Here is a 15,678-nt window from a genome sequence, read left to right as displayed (position 1 = left end):
TTGACCCCTTGAAACAAAAGTGTGTCTACATGTGACTCCTCACAAGGTTGACATGTTTTGAGCAGTTCCACCAAACCCATGTGTCATTTAAACAATTGACAAAATATGTATCTTAATATTTCACTAAAAAAAGTAAAGATTAGAGAAAAGTACAAAAACGTTGATACATTTCTCACTTCAGTAACGTCACTTCCATGGTTATTATTTATGTGTGGAGACGGAAATGTATTCAGAAAAGACCGTATGCATGTAACGAGCAGAAATTGACACGTGTTGCTGGACTTACTTGGAAAAACGCTTGAAAAGAGAGGTTTAACTTATTTTGTAGGATATCATACAAACTGTTGTATGAGGATACGTTGAACATGGCGGACTATGTGAAGAGGAGCCTCTACGTAGATATAAAGGGCTCATTCTAAGCTAACAGAGTAATGATTATGAAATTCCATTTCATAAACTGTTCCTTAAAGTCAAAATGGTTAATGCTACGGCGTCCATTGCATCTCAAAATGTTTTCTCACGATTCCCCCCTCGTCCTCCCTGCAGCTCCTCCTAGGGAAACCCCTGTGTGGCGGTATCCCTTCGCGATGCGAAGATGGCGCCCCTGCTCCCTCCCCGAGGCGCCTACGAGTTCCGCCGCTTCACCCAGCAATCGCTGGCGGAGATCGAGAGGCTCAAGGCGGAAAGCGAAAAGGCAGCAGCAGCAGTAGAGGGCCACGACGGGGAAGAGCCAGCGGTCCCGAACGCTGGTCTGGAGGCGGGCAAGAGTCTGCCCATGATCTACGGAGACGCTCCATCAGAGATGCTCAACACGCCTCTGGAGGACCTGGACCCCTTCTACAAAGCACAGCACGTCAGTTTGAGCACATCTAGGTCTCACATGGCAATGAAAACACACACTTGGTGTTTAATGAGCTTGACTCCGTCCCTGCATAACCTTGAAATACTACAGGATGTATTACTTCAGATGCATTTCAGCTGCATACAGTATCCCTTACAGTATCCCTTATGTATACCATTTCATTCGTGGCATGTTACAGTTGAATGTTAAAGTGTCGTTTCAATATTGTCATCACTTAAGTATCTATTGAGATGCAGGAAGTGTTTTTAGAATCTGTACCGTCTTTTGCATTGATACATTTCTGATGTGTGTTTTTCAGACATTCATTGTGGTCACTAAAGGAAACACAATCTTCAGGTTCAACGCTGAACCGGCCTGCTACGTTCTGAGCCCCTTTAGTTTGCTTAGAAGAGGATCCATCAGAATTCTCATACATTCATATCCTTTGAACTATTGTTGCTTCAGGTTGTTCATTATTAAGTGTGTTCACGTTATATAAATATAAAGTGGTGTTAAACTATGAATAAAGTGGGAACATGTCTGCTTATATAATATATATATATATATACACATAATGTCCATGTTTGTTTCCTTAATCCTGAATTAAATTATTTAGTTTGTTCATCATGATTACGATTCTATCGAATTGTGTTTTCATGACGATGAGCAACCCTCCAGCATGGAGTAAAACCGTTGAGTGAGTACTTGATTATTGGTAATTCCTGTGTCACATTTAACGCTTTCTTACACTAACTTGTGTTCCTTCCTACTTGTAGGTATGTCTTCACTGGTATCTACACCGTTGAGGCAACAATCAAAGTGTTGTCAAGAGGTTTCTGTTTTGGATCTTTTACATTCCTTCGAGATCCGTGGAATTGGCTGGATTTCATGGTGATCAGCATGGCGTACGTGTACTTTTAATAGTTTTGTTTATCAGATGTATCGTTGCATAAACTCACCATCTTGATATTAAAACTAAAACATTGAGTGCATCAATTGCTGTTCAACAGAAGTGACATTTTTGAGATCAGCTACTATAAAAGTTGTTTTTCTGCATTTTAAGCCGATTGGGGGGAAAAGGGAAAGTTAATAGATATGTTGAGTCTTATTTGGCTTTGAGTCATTGTTTTGTGTCTTTCCACAGATACGTCACTGAGTTTGTTGACCTCGGCAACGTGTCAGCCCTCAGGACGTTTCGTGTACTTCGAGCCCTTAAAACAATTACTGTGATTCCTGGTATTTCTTTCATGTCTTTTTTTTTAATTGTATTGTGTGTGTGAGTCAGTATTTTACTGAGTATGAGTGTTATTTCACAAACGAGACAGCATATATATCTATACAACTTCATATTTTCATTTAAAGCCTCTGGCATTATGTTTTGGGAGCAGATTCAAAGCTTCACTGAATCATTTGTTGTGAGCTGTTTCAGACGTATCGATTGTATTTCGCCAGGTTTGAAAACCATCGTGGCCGCTCTGATCCAGTCAGTGAAGAAAATGGTGGACGTCATGATTCTGACCGTCTTTGCGCTCGCTGTGTTTGCCCTCATTGGCCTTCAACTCTTTATGGGAAATATGCGTCAGAAATGTGTGCGATGGCCCCTCCAGACAAACGAAACCGCCTTTGAATTGTTCAACACCACCGCCACATTCAACGACACGGCGTCCTTCAACAGCACCATGGGCTTCAATGATACCACATATTCCAACGGCACCTTCGATTTCAATCAGTATATTGAAAACATAGGTATATTTAACACATATTACATCTATTTTCTTTTAAGCTGATATTTTTCTTAATAGAAAAAATGTTTCATCTTCTTGTTTGCTTCTAGAGAATCACTATTATTTGGAAGGCAGCCTAGATGCTCTACTTTGTGGAAACGGCTCCGATGCTGGGTATGTATTATGCACACTGACACTACCGTGATCATTCTATCTGGTCAGAGTGTGATTTGGAGAGCTGGGCGAGCCATTGTAGCCTCTTCCTCTTTGTTGATAGAAAGTGCCCAGAGGGATACACGTGCATCAAGGCTGGGAGGAACCCCAACTATGGCTACACCAGTTTTGACTCTTTTGGCTGGGCCTTCCTGGCCCTCTTCAGACTCATGACCCAGGACTACTGGGAGAACCTTTTCCAGCTGGTTGGCACTTCTTTCATTTGTTGCAAACAGATTCATCACGTCAAACTTGGAACTTTTTAATACTTCAGTCATAAAGTGAATAAATGTGTCCTTAGTTCTCGTAGCTTCTTTTTTGCTCCAAACACAGATCCTGCGGGCGGCCGGTAAGACATACATGCTGTTCTTTGTGGTAATCATCTTCCTGGGCTCCTTTTACCTCATCAACCTCATCCTGGCTGTGGTAGCCATGGCTTATGAAGAGCAGAATCAGGCAACTCAGCGAGAGGCCATAGAGAAAGAGGAAGAGTTCCAGCGGCTACTAGAGCAACTCAAGCATCAGGAAGAGGTAACTGTTACGAGCAATAAGCAGACGGCTCATCATATGTCTAAAAATGAAGATCTTTGCTGTAATTGTTGTTTACGTGATTAACTCTGGATGTTTATTTTTAATTTCTCAGGGTCAATGTCTTGGGAGCTGTGCCACTCTAACCAGTAAGAAGTCACTGAGTCATCACACCATGTCTGAGTTGAGAGACGATGAACGGAGCCTTGAACGGGATGAAATTATCAAGGATTGTAACGGGAGAATCATTCCCCGTCTGTTAGTCAGAGCGCCCACCATGGTCCAGGTGAATCTGTCACCCTCTGGTCACAATTCATTGTTTTAAAAAGAGCCTTTGGTTTTGATTTTGCAGCTGACGACATTTCTAAACACATTTTACAGTCTGCTGCAGATTACGAACGTGGAGAGAAGTCATTGGGCTCCGTTCACAGCATGTTTCATCTGGACGAACCAGGCCTGAAACACAGGACTGCTAGTGCTCTGACGGTGCTCACTGTAGCTGCTATTGAAGGTACAATGCCAAGAAAGGTAGAAACTTAACACTGATAATGCACCGACGATTATCGTACAAAACCCCAAGATATAAGGGTTTATTCTCTAGCTTTGATGCAACTCAAATAAGAAGACGACACAACGGAGCAGCAGGGTGGAAGCCTCTGCAAGTGTCAAGTTCCTCCAGGGAATGAAGACCAGATGCTTTAATGTGAGCTCTAATTGCTTAGATTATCAAGCAGTCGTTCACATTATACACTCATTTTATCCAAAGCCAATACAGTAGCATTGTCTTGAGCTTGCAATAATCACATTGTGCGAATCAACATTCAGTGTCGCGCCCTCGTGGTGTTAAGCTTTGGCTATTTTAGCTCGACTATAACTTGGCACACACATCAGTTAGCTGTGTTGTGCACGTCATTTAAAGATGATTAACGGGACCGTGTGTAGCATTTAGTGGGATCTATTGGCAGAAATGGAATTTAATATTAATAAGTGTGTTTTCTTCAGTGTATAATCGCCTAAAAATCAATACAATACAGTTGCGTTTTCGCGTCGGCCGCCGTAATTCTCCTACACGCACAGTAGAAGTTTCAACGCTAGTTGATACCGTGGACCTGTAAAGCTGTGATGAAGTGACGGTAGACTACCGAATTGTTTTTCTTTGTCTAGAGTTGGAGGAGGCTCAGAGGCCGTGCCCACCCGCCTGGTACAAGTTTGCCAACATGTTCCTGAAGTGGGACTGCCACCCGCGATGGGTGCTCTTCAAAAAGTGGGTGCTCTTTATAGTGATGGACCCCTTTGTCGACTTGGCCATCACCATCTGCATCGTGCTCAACACCCTCTTCATGGCCATGGAGCACTACCCCATGACCCCAGAGTTTGACGACATGCTCTCCGTGGGGAATCTGGTGAATATGTGCCACGTTACATTTCAATTTTATCTCAGAAATGTCCGTACGCCTCACACTTGATTTGAACAGAAATGTCTGCCCCTGCAGGTTTTCACTGGGATCTTCACAGCGGAGATGGTCTTCAAGCTGATCGCCATGGATCCCTACTACTACTTTCAAGTTGGCTGGAACATTTTCGACAGCATCATCGTCAGTCTCAGTCTGGTGGAGTTGGGGCTGGCAAATGTCCAGGGGCTGTCTGTCCTCAGGTCCTTCCGTCTGGTGAGAAACAGTGATTGGATTCACTCGTGTCCATTGACCACAATGAGATAACTTCTTTATTATTTACTGTCTTTTTGCTTGTGTCTGTCCTGTGGTGGAGATAGCTCCGTGTCTTCAAACTAGCGAAGTCCTGGCCCACGCTCAACATGCTGATCAAGATTATTGGTAACTCGGTAGGAGCTTTGGGAAACCTGACTTTGGTGCTGGCCATCATCGTCTTCATCTTCGCTGTGGTGGGTATGCAGCTCTTTGGCAAGAGCTACAAGGACTGCGTGTGCAAGATCTCCTCGGAGTGCGAGCTGCCGCGCTGGCACATGCACGACTTCTTCCACTCGTTCCTCATCGTTTTCCGCATCCTGTGCGGGGAGTGGATCGAGACCATGTGGGACTGCATGGAAGTGGCCGGACCTGGGATGTGTTTGATTGTCTTCATGATGGTTATGGTCATTGGAAATCTAGTGGTGAGTGCAACAATTATTCATTCACTGCTGATCCCCATCTTAAATCGAAAGCGTGAGGGGGGAAATGATTTTACAAAACTAAAAAAACGAAAGTGGATGTTCTGGCAGGGGCGTGTTGTTTCAGGTGCCAGCGAAGCGATGAAGCAAAATCCAGATAGTTTAAGTAATATTCTTTAATTTGACCCCATTAGCACCCTCAAAGTGATGGCTAGTCTTCCTGTGGTCCACTCAAAAACAACAACTAGAAGGGCACTCGGAGAGCGCAGACCCTCCGTTCCCATCGGTGAATTATAATTATCCGCTTTGACTGTCTGTCAGCAGGATTAAGGAGAAATTAGATTTTAATGAAACTTGGTGGAAGGGTGTATCTTGGGCCAAGGAAAAACCCTTTAGAATGTTGAGCCGATGAGCTTGGTGGAGGTCTGCGCTCTCCGAATGCTCTTCTAGTTTCATATAACTGTTCACTAACCTTTTCACACAGCGTCTGGGTGAATTTGTGCAAAGAGGCAGCAGAGTTTGTGACTGTCTGGATCGTGCGGAAATACTGTCCCTGACATTTTATCTTGGCCTCACAGAACAAGGACGAAGGAGGGATAATACAGAGATGATCGCTCTGTTCATTTCAGCATTGTATTGAATGAGCAGAGCCAAAACCATTTCCTGTCAGGTTATTCATAGAAATGGAAAGGAAATGGCTCATCGTCAAGCTGACGAAAGTATTGCGACGGCCACACTGTGCCAACATTTCCACGGCTTTCCTGCAATGCACACTATTTGCACTGACATAAAGGTGAATAGTTTACCAGCACACGTCACAGGAGGGGGGTTTCTATTTGAATCGAATGACTCGAGCCACCAAACAGTGGTTTTGACCTTGAGTGTGTGCTAAGATCCGGCTCAAGGAAGCCTGCTGCCAATACCGACAGCTAAGCGAGCAGAGCTCAGGTGGCAGGGGGACTGGGGAAAAGTCATTTGATAGCAGATTAAAGCGTAATTGATGAAGAGGTAATCATATCGAGCCATCAGCGCCACAGCATATGGAAAGGATTTAACTTGCTTGTTTAGGGACGATGGTGATCATTTTGTGCTGCTTATCTTTTCTCTTTATGATCAAAAAATGCTTCTGAATTTCCACGCTCTCCTCTGCCGAGTTTTTGCCTGAGAAGAAAGAAAACCACTAAATATTTTATGTTATCTTGCATAATTGTAAGCGCTCAGACCAACATTATTGAGAACATGTTGAATTCTTTCTTAAAGCTAGAAAAGAAAAGGAAAAGTGCAGCATTTTGGTCAGTAGGCCTATTTGTCCTCTTGTCGAGAGTTTGATGAGAAGCTCGATACCAACGTCATGTCTGTTAAATCTGAAGCTGCTGCAGACAGTTAGCCTAGCTTAGCATAAAGACTACTTGTCCAGGCTACGTGTTTCAACCTGCTTCTAGATTTTGCGCTAAGTTAAGCTAACTGTCTACTGGCTAAAAAACATCAGAGTTTTATTGGCTCTTCTCTTCCAACTCTCGACAAGAATGTCAAAAAAAAAGTCAAACACTCAAAAAACGTAACCTCTCACATCATCAGGTTATTGGAGCAGCTCTAAAGAGAACTGCATTTATTTTGTGCCTTTCTTTATTTACATTTATTTAATACTGTTTTCGTTCCTCCACCGTTGGGCTTGGGTGTTTTTTTGTGCAGCTCGTCTTCTTTACTGATCCACAGCTCCCACACTGGAATGAGGCAGATCAGCCTGCCGTGTAACCGCGATCTCCCGCTAAACCTGAACAGGCACCGAGAAAATGACCAACAGGTTTAGACTCTAAAGATAGCTGCGTCTGCAACAGGAGGCCGACGACATAATATTTATTGATGTGCCATCGCAGGACCAATTTGATATGTGATGTGTATCTGAGACGTTTGTTTTCAGCAATGTCGGCATACTTTGACGCAGCGATTATTAAAAGAGTAATTATTTCATGTGCAAACCGAGGATTCGCTCACCCTTAGTTGTGATAAAAAAAGTTTAAAGCTGGTACATTAATCACTGATAGAAACTGTAAAATTCTAGATATTTCAGGTACTGTAGCTGCATTCTAAATACAGACTTCTTGCAGTAAATGTTTTTTGTTTTTCACATCAAGGTGCGACAATAAATTGTGGTAATTTGACATTTCAGTGTGAAGTTATCTTTTCCTTCATGTGTCTTTCGTCAGGTGTTGAACCTCTTTCTGGCCTTGCTGCTCAGCTCGTTCAGCGGAGACAACCTCTCCACTGGGGACGAAGACGGGGAGATGAACAATCTCCAGATCGCCATCGGCAGGATCACACGAGGCATCGACTGGTTCAAAGCGCTCGTCATACGAACCGTCCAGCAGATTCTCGGCAAAAAGCCCAAGGAGCCCGAGGAGGGCCCGACGGACGACGAGGGCCCGAAAATGGAGGAAATTGAAATGAACCACATGGATGCCGGTCAGAAAATGGCAGATGGGATACTTAATTGTTTGGTTGAAGGCCGGCCTTCTGGATTTGTTGTGGACGGAGAGTTCAGTGTCAACGTGCCAATCGCTCAGGTTGAGTCCGACTTTGAAAACCTGGGCGAGGATGACGAGGATGATGCTGTTAATGCTAATGACTCAGAGATTTCAGATGAGAAAAATAATGAGGTAAGTACAGTAGATAAATCGATTTGTCTACGTGACAATACACAATACAATATTTGTCCTAACCGGTGAAAGAAAAGCTAAAAGAGTATTGTCAATTTAAAAAAAAGTAAATAAAGGTGAGATGTCAGTCAAGCACACAGTCCATAGAATGATAAATAATTAGACTGACACCTGTGCAGAGCCTTCTACAGTCGTCTTAACTGTGTATTTATCTAATTAAATATCTTTTGGGGGGAAAGAATTTATGTCTTATTGCTTATGAATGCTTACTAAAGTGCATTCTTTATTCCTGTGCTGTTTCAGAAAAACTTAGAAGATGAAAGTAGCATTCTGGGAAAAGTCAAAGTGAGTAACTCAGCAGACCCCAAAACAAAAGAAATCCTTGCTTCCAATCATTGATTAAGGTCATTACTGTATATGTGGTTCTGCTCATTATACATTTGGGGGGGGGGGGAATCAAAAATGTATATTTTGCACAGTGGCTTTGTAACTGAGCTTCAATTGTAATTCTTGGCTAGCTGATGGGTGCTTTGAATGATGGGGATTCTTCAGTGTGTAGCACAGTGGACTATCAACCACCTGAGCCTGAACCAGAAGAAGTGGAGGAAGAAGAGCCGGAACCCGTGGAGCCAGAGGCCTGCTTCACCGACGGTATGAACCCAACCGCAGGATAATTTACCCTGAAGCTGTAAAATGATCTTCTCACGGTGAACCTCTTTGACTCTCCTCTCCCCTCAGAGTGTGTGAGGCGCTGGCCGTGTCTGACGGCGGACATCAGCCAAGGTAAAGGCAAGAAATGGTGGAACCTCCGTAGGGCTTGCTTCACGATTGTGGAGCATGACTGGTTTGAAACCTTCATCATCTTTATGATCCTCCTCAGCAGCGGCGCTCTGGTGAGTGCCGACGTCACTGCGTCAAATTTAGAAATGTTGACCATTTTTTTATGATGGCGTGAAGATGCTGTATCACGATTCGGACGTGTGTCTGAGTATCGTATATCTTCCTTTGGCAGGCGTTTGAGGATATATACATAGAAAGACGCCGAACCATCAAAATCATTCTGGAGTTTGCTGACAAAGTTTTCACCTACGTCTTCATCATCGAGATGCTCCTTAAATGGGTGGCATACGGCTTCAAGACCTACTTCACCAACGCTTGGTGTTGCTTAGACTTTTTCATCGTAGATGTAAGTTTCGGCATCTTATTTCACGGCTCATCTGTATGTGTAACGCCACAACAGAACATGCGTACGAACATGTTTGATGTCCGATCATTTCCGTGGTAACACGTGAATAGGAAATGTTTTGATTCTGCCACAGATTTCCCTGATTAGTTTGGCTGCCAACTGGATGGGATACTCGGACCTCGGACCGATCAAGTCCCTCAGGACTCTCAGGGCACTGAGGCCTCTTCGGGCGCTGTCGAGATTTGAAGGGATGAGGGTACGTTTTTCTCTGCGCAACCACGTTTGAGCAATGTGCACGACTAACCAGTGGTGGCAAGTAACCAAGTTCATTCTTTTTAAAGTACTTTACTTAAGTTTGGTCTTGATTTTTGAGAAAGAGATATTGCTGTTGAGTTTTTCAAATATATTTGTATTTATCAGAACTTTTTTCTCTTCTCCTTAAGTACTTAAGTAAAGAAAACTTCTTCCGCCACTGCAGCTAACACTGATCTAGATGATGCTGTGATGTTCAATGCATTATCACACTAATCTGACTGGCTTTCCTCTACAATGTGTGTTGAATGCATGCTTACATCATGGCTGCTGTACCAGAGCTGACTGAGGTAAGAGTACGGGCAGGACTTGATGTCAATAGCAAGCTTGTTGCTCACTCTTGCAAACAAAATAAACCAGGGAACATTTCTATACATTTCTTTATAATCCCTCAACTCTAACTACGTCCTCTCCTCTGAACAGGTGGTGGTGAACGCTCTCGTTGGAGCGATTCCCTCCATCTTCAACGTGCTGCTGGTGTGTCTGATCTTCTGGCTCATCTTCAGCATCATGGGAGTCAACCTGTTTGCTGGGAAGTTCTACCGCTGCATCAACACCACCACGGGGGAGCTTTTCCCCATGGAGGAGGTCAACAACAGGACCGACTGCGTGGCCGTCCAAGAGGCCACGCAGGAGGCCCGCTGGGTCAACGTCAAAGTCAACTATGACAACGTGGGACAAGGCTACCTGTCACTGCTTCAAGTGGTGAGGAGGGCGGTTTCCATTATCACATACTTGGAAAAATAAGTATGTAAGTTGTGTTAAATGACAGATTTTGAAAACAATGCTCTGTATTTTTCAGTCAACTTTTAAAGGCTGGATGGACATCATGTATGCTGCCGTCGACTCAAGAGAGGTAGTTATTAATTACAGTTATGTCTTGAAACATAATACTTGGCATGAGATATGTTGGTAGTGTTTTTCTGTACTAAAAACAAGGCGAACACTTACTAATTATATTAAAATCATCCTGTAACAGAAGACCCTTCATTTGGTCTTGTATTCTGATTACTTTTATGTTACATTATATTATTAAAAATAGTTCTAGTAAAATGTACGCTAGATGCATGCATGAATTTCTGCACATATAGATGCGTGTTTATACGTATTCATGTATCTGTATATACAGATGAATATGCAGTTTATTCTTTCTGTTATAATAGTAATTGCAAATACAGGTTGAACATTTTGTGGATGTATTAATTCAGTTACTTGCAATGAAAGTATTAAAAGTATATATAAAGTGTATATATAAGTAAATATTTAGAATAGAGGAATTGCATATCAGAAATCCCAAATTTTAATATCTTAGTAACTGTTTTGGCAAGCACAGTATGTATACTACGTTATTTTTTGTTAGGTATATGAACATAAGTAACGCAAATTATATGAATCCAAGTCTGGAGTTCAAAGATTCTCTCTTCCCTTTCTAACACCCGCCTGCACTTTAAGATAATTCAATATATATGTATTAATATATATGTGACAGGTGGTGATGGTGAAGTGAGACCAGTCTTTGGATCAACATGTACCCTCTGACTAGTATCTTATTCCAGTTCAACCTTTAATCCCGTGTCTTCCTTCTTCCACCTTTCTTACTTTATAGTTCAGAAACAGAAAAGGGACAGATTTTTCTTTTCTAAATGTTTTGTTCCTCTTTTAGGTTGAAGAGCAGCCTTCTTATGAGATCAACCTCTACATGTACATTTACTTTGTCATCTTCATCATCTTTGGCTCTTTCTTCACACTCAACCTCTTCATTGGTGTCATTATTGACAACTTCAACCAACAAAAGAAAAAGATAAGTATCACACTGTTTTTTAGTAATCTGCACAAAAGCAATTGTTTTTCTTTTAGTTACATCCATAATATATATATATATATAATTACAGGTGTATGTATATATATATATATATATATATATATATATATACCTGTAATTGTTACACCCTGGCCCATTGTTTCACATTTTGTCTCTCGTTCAACTGCTTCACTTCCTCTGTGAGGAAGTGAGTAGTCAGCAGTGAGTCAATGGCAGGCAGTATGAAACAGTTAATAAAAAGTACATTGAGAAAGTGTGAGTCACTGCAACCACGAGAGGTACTTGAGCATGTAGCCATCAAAGAGCACCCAAAACATTACGTGGTTTGGTGCAGCAGTATGCGAGATCAGCCTCGGACAGACACAGAGAGGCACACACCCATTCACAGACGCACACACGACCTATCTCTACTAGAAAACATAATATATCTTCAAGAAAACACAACCTCAATCTTGTGGTCATTAATTAACAATATGTTTGTTCTATGTTGTGTCTGCACGGAGATAAAGACCTCTTCATGACTGAGGAACAAAAGAAGTATTACGAAGCCATGAAGAAGCTTGGCTCCAAGAAGCCACAGAAGCCGATTCCACGTCCAACGGTTTGTTTATAACTGATATTAATATTAACGTGTTATTTTGTGTGGGCGAGGCTATTTATTTGATGTTGAAAAGAATAAACAATGTAACCCAAAGTAATGAAACATCAGTTCGTGCTCATGGTGATGTCACCTCTGACGTCTGTGTTCACCGTTTCTGGTACGGGCCAAATGACCCTGTTGGATTTATGTTTCTGTTCCTTGCCCCTTCTGACCGGCAGAACCTGATCCAGGGAGTGGTGTTTGACTTCATCAGTCAGCAGTTCTTTGACATCTTCATCATGGTGCTCATCTGCCTCAACATGGTGACCATGATGGTGGAGACGGACAACCAAAGCCCCGAGAAGGAAGATTTCCTCTTTAAAGTAAACGTTTCTTTCATCGTCGTCTTCACGGGCGAGTGCGTGTTGAAGCTCTTCGCTCTGCGACAATACTTCTTCACCAACGGGTGGAACGTTTTTGACTTTGTTGTGGTCATCTTGTCCATAGCTGGTGGGTAAATTTACATTACTGAGAAACTGTAAATTGTGTTCAAACAGATAAAAGGTGTTCATATATCGTCTCCTTTTTATTTCAGGTTTGATGCTCGCAGACATAATCGAGAAGTACTTTGTGTCACCGACTCTGTTCAGAGTGATCAGACTGGCCAGAATAGGCAGGATCCTGCGTCTTATTAAAGGAGCGAAGGGCATTCGGACGCTTCTCTTCGCTCTAATGATGTCACTTCCTGCTCTATTCAACATTGGCCTCCTGCTCTTCCTCATTATGTTCATCTTCTCCATATTTGGCATGTCAAACTTTGCCTACGTCAAAAAGGAGGCTGGAATCGATGACGTATTTAACTTCGAGACCTTTGGCGGCAGCATTATCTGCCTGTTTGAGATCACGACGTCAGCCGGCTGGGATGGGCTTTTACTTCCGATGCTGAACAAGGAGTTTCCGGACTGCGATCCAGACTTTGAGAACCCGGGCACGGATGTAAAGGGCAACTGCGGCAACCCGCTCATGAGCATGACGTTCTTCTGCGGCTACATCATCGTCTCCTTCTTGGTGGTGGTCAACATGTACATCGCCATCATCTTGGAGAACTTCAACGTGGCGCAGGAGGAGAGCGGCGATGCGCTCTGTGAGGACGACTTTGAGATGTTCAACGAGACGTGGGAGAAGTTTGACGTGGACGGAACTCAGTTCCTTGAGTATAGCCGGCTCTCAGATTTCTGTGATGCCCTGCAGCAGCCGCTGAAGGTTGCCAAGCCCAACCGGCTCCGCTTGATTGAAATGGATCTGCCCCTGGTCATCGGGGACAGGATCCACTGCCTGGATGTCTTGCTGGCCGTCACACAGATGGTCTTGGGAGACACGGTGGAGATGACGGCGATGCGCGAGAGCATTCAGGCCAAGTTCATGCTGAGCAACCCCACCTCGGACTCCTTCGCGCCAATCACCACGACAATGCGCCACAAAGAAGAGCAGATGGCCGCCGTCGTCATCCAGAGGGCTTACCGCCAGCACCTGCTGAAGCGCTGCGTACGCCACGCCGCTTTCATGCACCGCTGCAAGAGGATGGGTGGAAAGGAGGGAGGCAATGACCCACCAGAGAAGGAGGGCATGCTCGCACGGAGGATGGGAGTGCTCTACGGGAGCAACGTGGACCTCGCCGAGGAGATGGAGCAGGCCGATTTAGAAACTCTTGCAAGCCATCAGCCTCCGAATCCTGAGACAATGTCACATGACACAGGGGCCCAATGTGGTCCAGAACCCCCCGAGCCTTATATCATGGTTGTACCTGTAGAAATCACTAATGAGGTGTTATTACATTCTGCCCCCAACCCACACCTCTTTACCCTACATGCAAATCTGAGGGAGACGATGGTATAACAAGCAGCAGAAGACGATTAATGATGTCGTCCTCCTGTTGCACATTAGATGAAGAGCTTACACAGTGCTAATGAATGTTTAAACTTAACAAATAACTGCTGTTTTTTTCATCTGATGTTCAAGTTTCGTTTTGGTTTGAAGGTTGGAAATGGATTTCATGTTTTTTCTTAGCTTTTTGTAGCTTTATCGTGAAAAATCCATCTTGAAATTGCCAGATAAAGACTCCTGTGTGTCTGAAAATAACATATATTTCAGTATTTAATGCACACTGTGGTTGAAGTCCTCATTTAGGCTTGCAATAACTCTGTTTTCGGTATGGTTATTATTACCACATTACCAACCCATGTGCCCCAGTTTCTAACCAAAGAGTAACTTGAACAACACATGAGAAAACCTGAATGACCCCGTGTTTATGTCACAATGTTTTCCTTTAAAAGCAACAAGATACTGTGACATGAATGCAGCACTGTTATCTCAGTCAACTGAGCAATATTTCAAAATGACATCAATATACACACAACCATTTCATGGCTAAAAATGGCAATGCGGAGTCCCCTCATTTGTTATAATTGTCGAAAGATTTTAACAGAGCAAAATCCTATTCCTGCTTACTTTAAGTCACTTTTATGTGGAATCTCATTGACGTGAAGGCTCTACATGCTAATTCTTTCAATTAGGCACTAAAAGATTTTCCATGTTGAGTTATTTTTGTACATATATAAGGTTCATCCTCATCACATTTATCCCTGTCCAGTGAAACCCTGTTATTCTTTATTCGTTAACAAGAACACGGGCCAGCTAATGCAGTTACCATCTGAAGGCCCAGTTTATATTGCACTATTTATATCCCTTCCAGGTCAAGTTAGAGCAGACTGAGAGACCTTCCTGTTTTAATTTCACCACTGATATATGCATGTCTTTTAAATGTTTTGTCTATCTTTTTTTTTTCACCTCGGATAGATCTGAAAACTCAAAGCAAGCAGTCGCTGTGACTTTAAGATGTGGTGTTTACAGTAACACAACTGCTGAGCTCGAACAATTCGAGCAATAATTTAAGTACGTGCTGTACATTTTTAATTAAGTTTTGCCTGAGGTTGCATCAAATTAGTCTTTTGAATTGATATCAAATTGATTTATAATTCTGAAACACAACTGAGTGTTGGTTGAGTAAAATAAACCCATGAGTGAAGTATACGTAAGTAATACTCCATGTTTCCAATGTGTAGATAATCACACTTATTTGGGTATTTAGAAAAAAAAAATATTTTGTCAAGTCTGTCCTCGTGTAGAAAGGTTGCCGTTGTTCAAGTCTTAAAAACGTCTTATTCTGAATATATATACATGAACAACATTTGTTTTCATTTTTTACAATAGACTATAGAATGTTGTCCCTTCTGCTGTTAATGTGTTCAGAACTGTTTTATCATCAACCCTGTTCGCTCCTCTTCGAGGTGCCTCTTTGTCTTATCCTGCTGCTGCAGCATGGCAGTAGTTCTATCATGTGACCTGCAGCGATCCTATTTACCGTCGCTGCACCGCTGAGCTACAGTCAAACTCACAAGACGGCGTCCTCCTTTTGTTTACGTTTCTAATGGAGGGAGCGCTTTACTGGAACACCCGCAGTCAGTGTTGCCTGTACATACACGTTTTTTTTCTTTCTCTATTGTATATTTATATAATTTTGTTATTGTCAAAAAATTGTAAGTATATTGTGAGAATAAAATACTTCTTGTAGGGAAAAGTAGGCTGTGAGTTGTCAGTAGCTGTATTGAGTGACACTACACTGAGGCCCTC

At 42.7% G+C, this 15,678-nt stretch overlaps 2 protein-coding genes across 2 annotated transcripts; both read left to right on the top strand.

Annotated features, from left to right (window-relative positions):
• Positions 1–572: 572 nt before the first annotated feature.
• Positions 573–1,340, top strand: LOC306794576 (sodium channel protein type 4 subunit alpha A-like; the record flags this gene model as incomplete). Its single annotated transcript, XM_079292690.1, has 2 exons — positions 573–853; positions 1,161–1,340. Exons 1-2 carry the CDS (start codon positions 596–598, stop codon positions 1,338–1,340), a joined length of 438 nt encoding a protein of 145 aa, XP_079148816.1. The 5' UTR covers positions 573–595.
• A 112-nt stretch (positions 1,341–1,452) lies between these two features.
• Positions 1,453–15,619, top strand: scn4aa (sodium channel, voltage-gated, type IV, alpha, a). The gene is made up of 24 exons (XM_079293389.1): positions 1,453–1,538; positions 1,618–1,746; positions 1,986–2,077; positions 2,294–2,587; positions 2,676–2,739; positions 2,843–2,984; positions 3,112–3,309; positions 3,422–3,592; positions 3,688–3,817; positions 4,471–4,709; positions 4,800–4,973; positions 5,078–5,434; positions 7,639–8,088; positions 8,392–8,433; positions 8,607–8,739; positions 8,827–8,981; positions 9,101–9,274; positions 9,408–9,530; positions 10,010–10,291; positions 10,389–10,442; positions 11,250–11,391; positions 11,912–12,009; positions 12,228–12,498; positions 12,584–15,619. Exons 1-24 carry the CDS (start codon positions 1,468–1,470, stop codon positions 13,882–13,884), a joined length of 5,286 nt encoding a protein of 1,761 aa, XP_079149515.1. The 5' UTR covers positions 1,453–1,467; the 3' UTR covers positions 13,885–15,619.
• The last annotated feature ends 59 nt before the right edge of the window (positions 15,620–15,678 follow it).

The sequence above is a fragment of the Melanostigma gelatinosum genome (genome assembly GCF_949748355.1).
Source record: "Melanostigma gelatinosum genome assembly, chromosome: 21".
Taxonomy (NCBI): Eukaryota; Metazoa; Chordata; class Actinopteri; order Perciformes; family Zoarcidae; genus Melanostigma; species Melanostigma gelatinosum.
The sequence above is the reverse complement of the archived record's forward strand: the minus strand, read 5'-3'. Positions and strand labels throughout refer to the sequence as shown.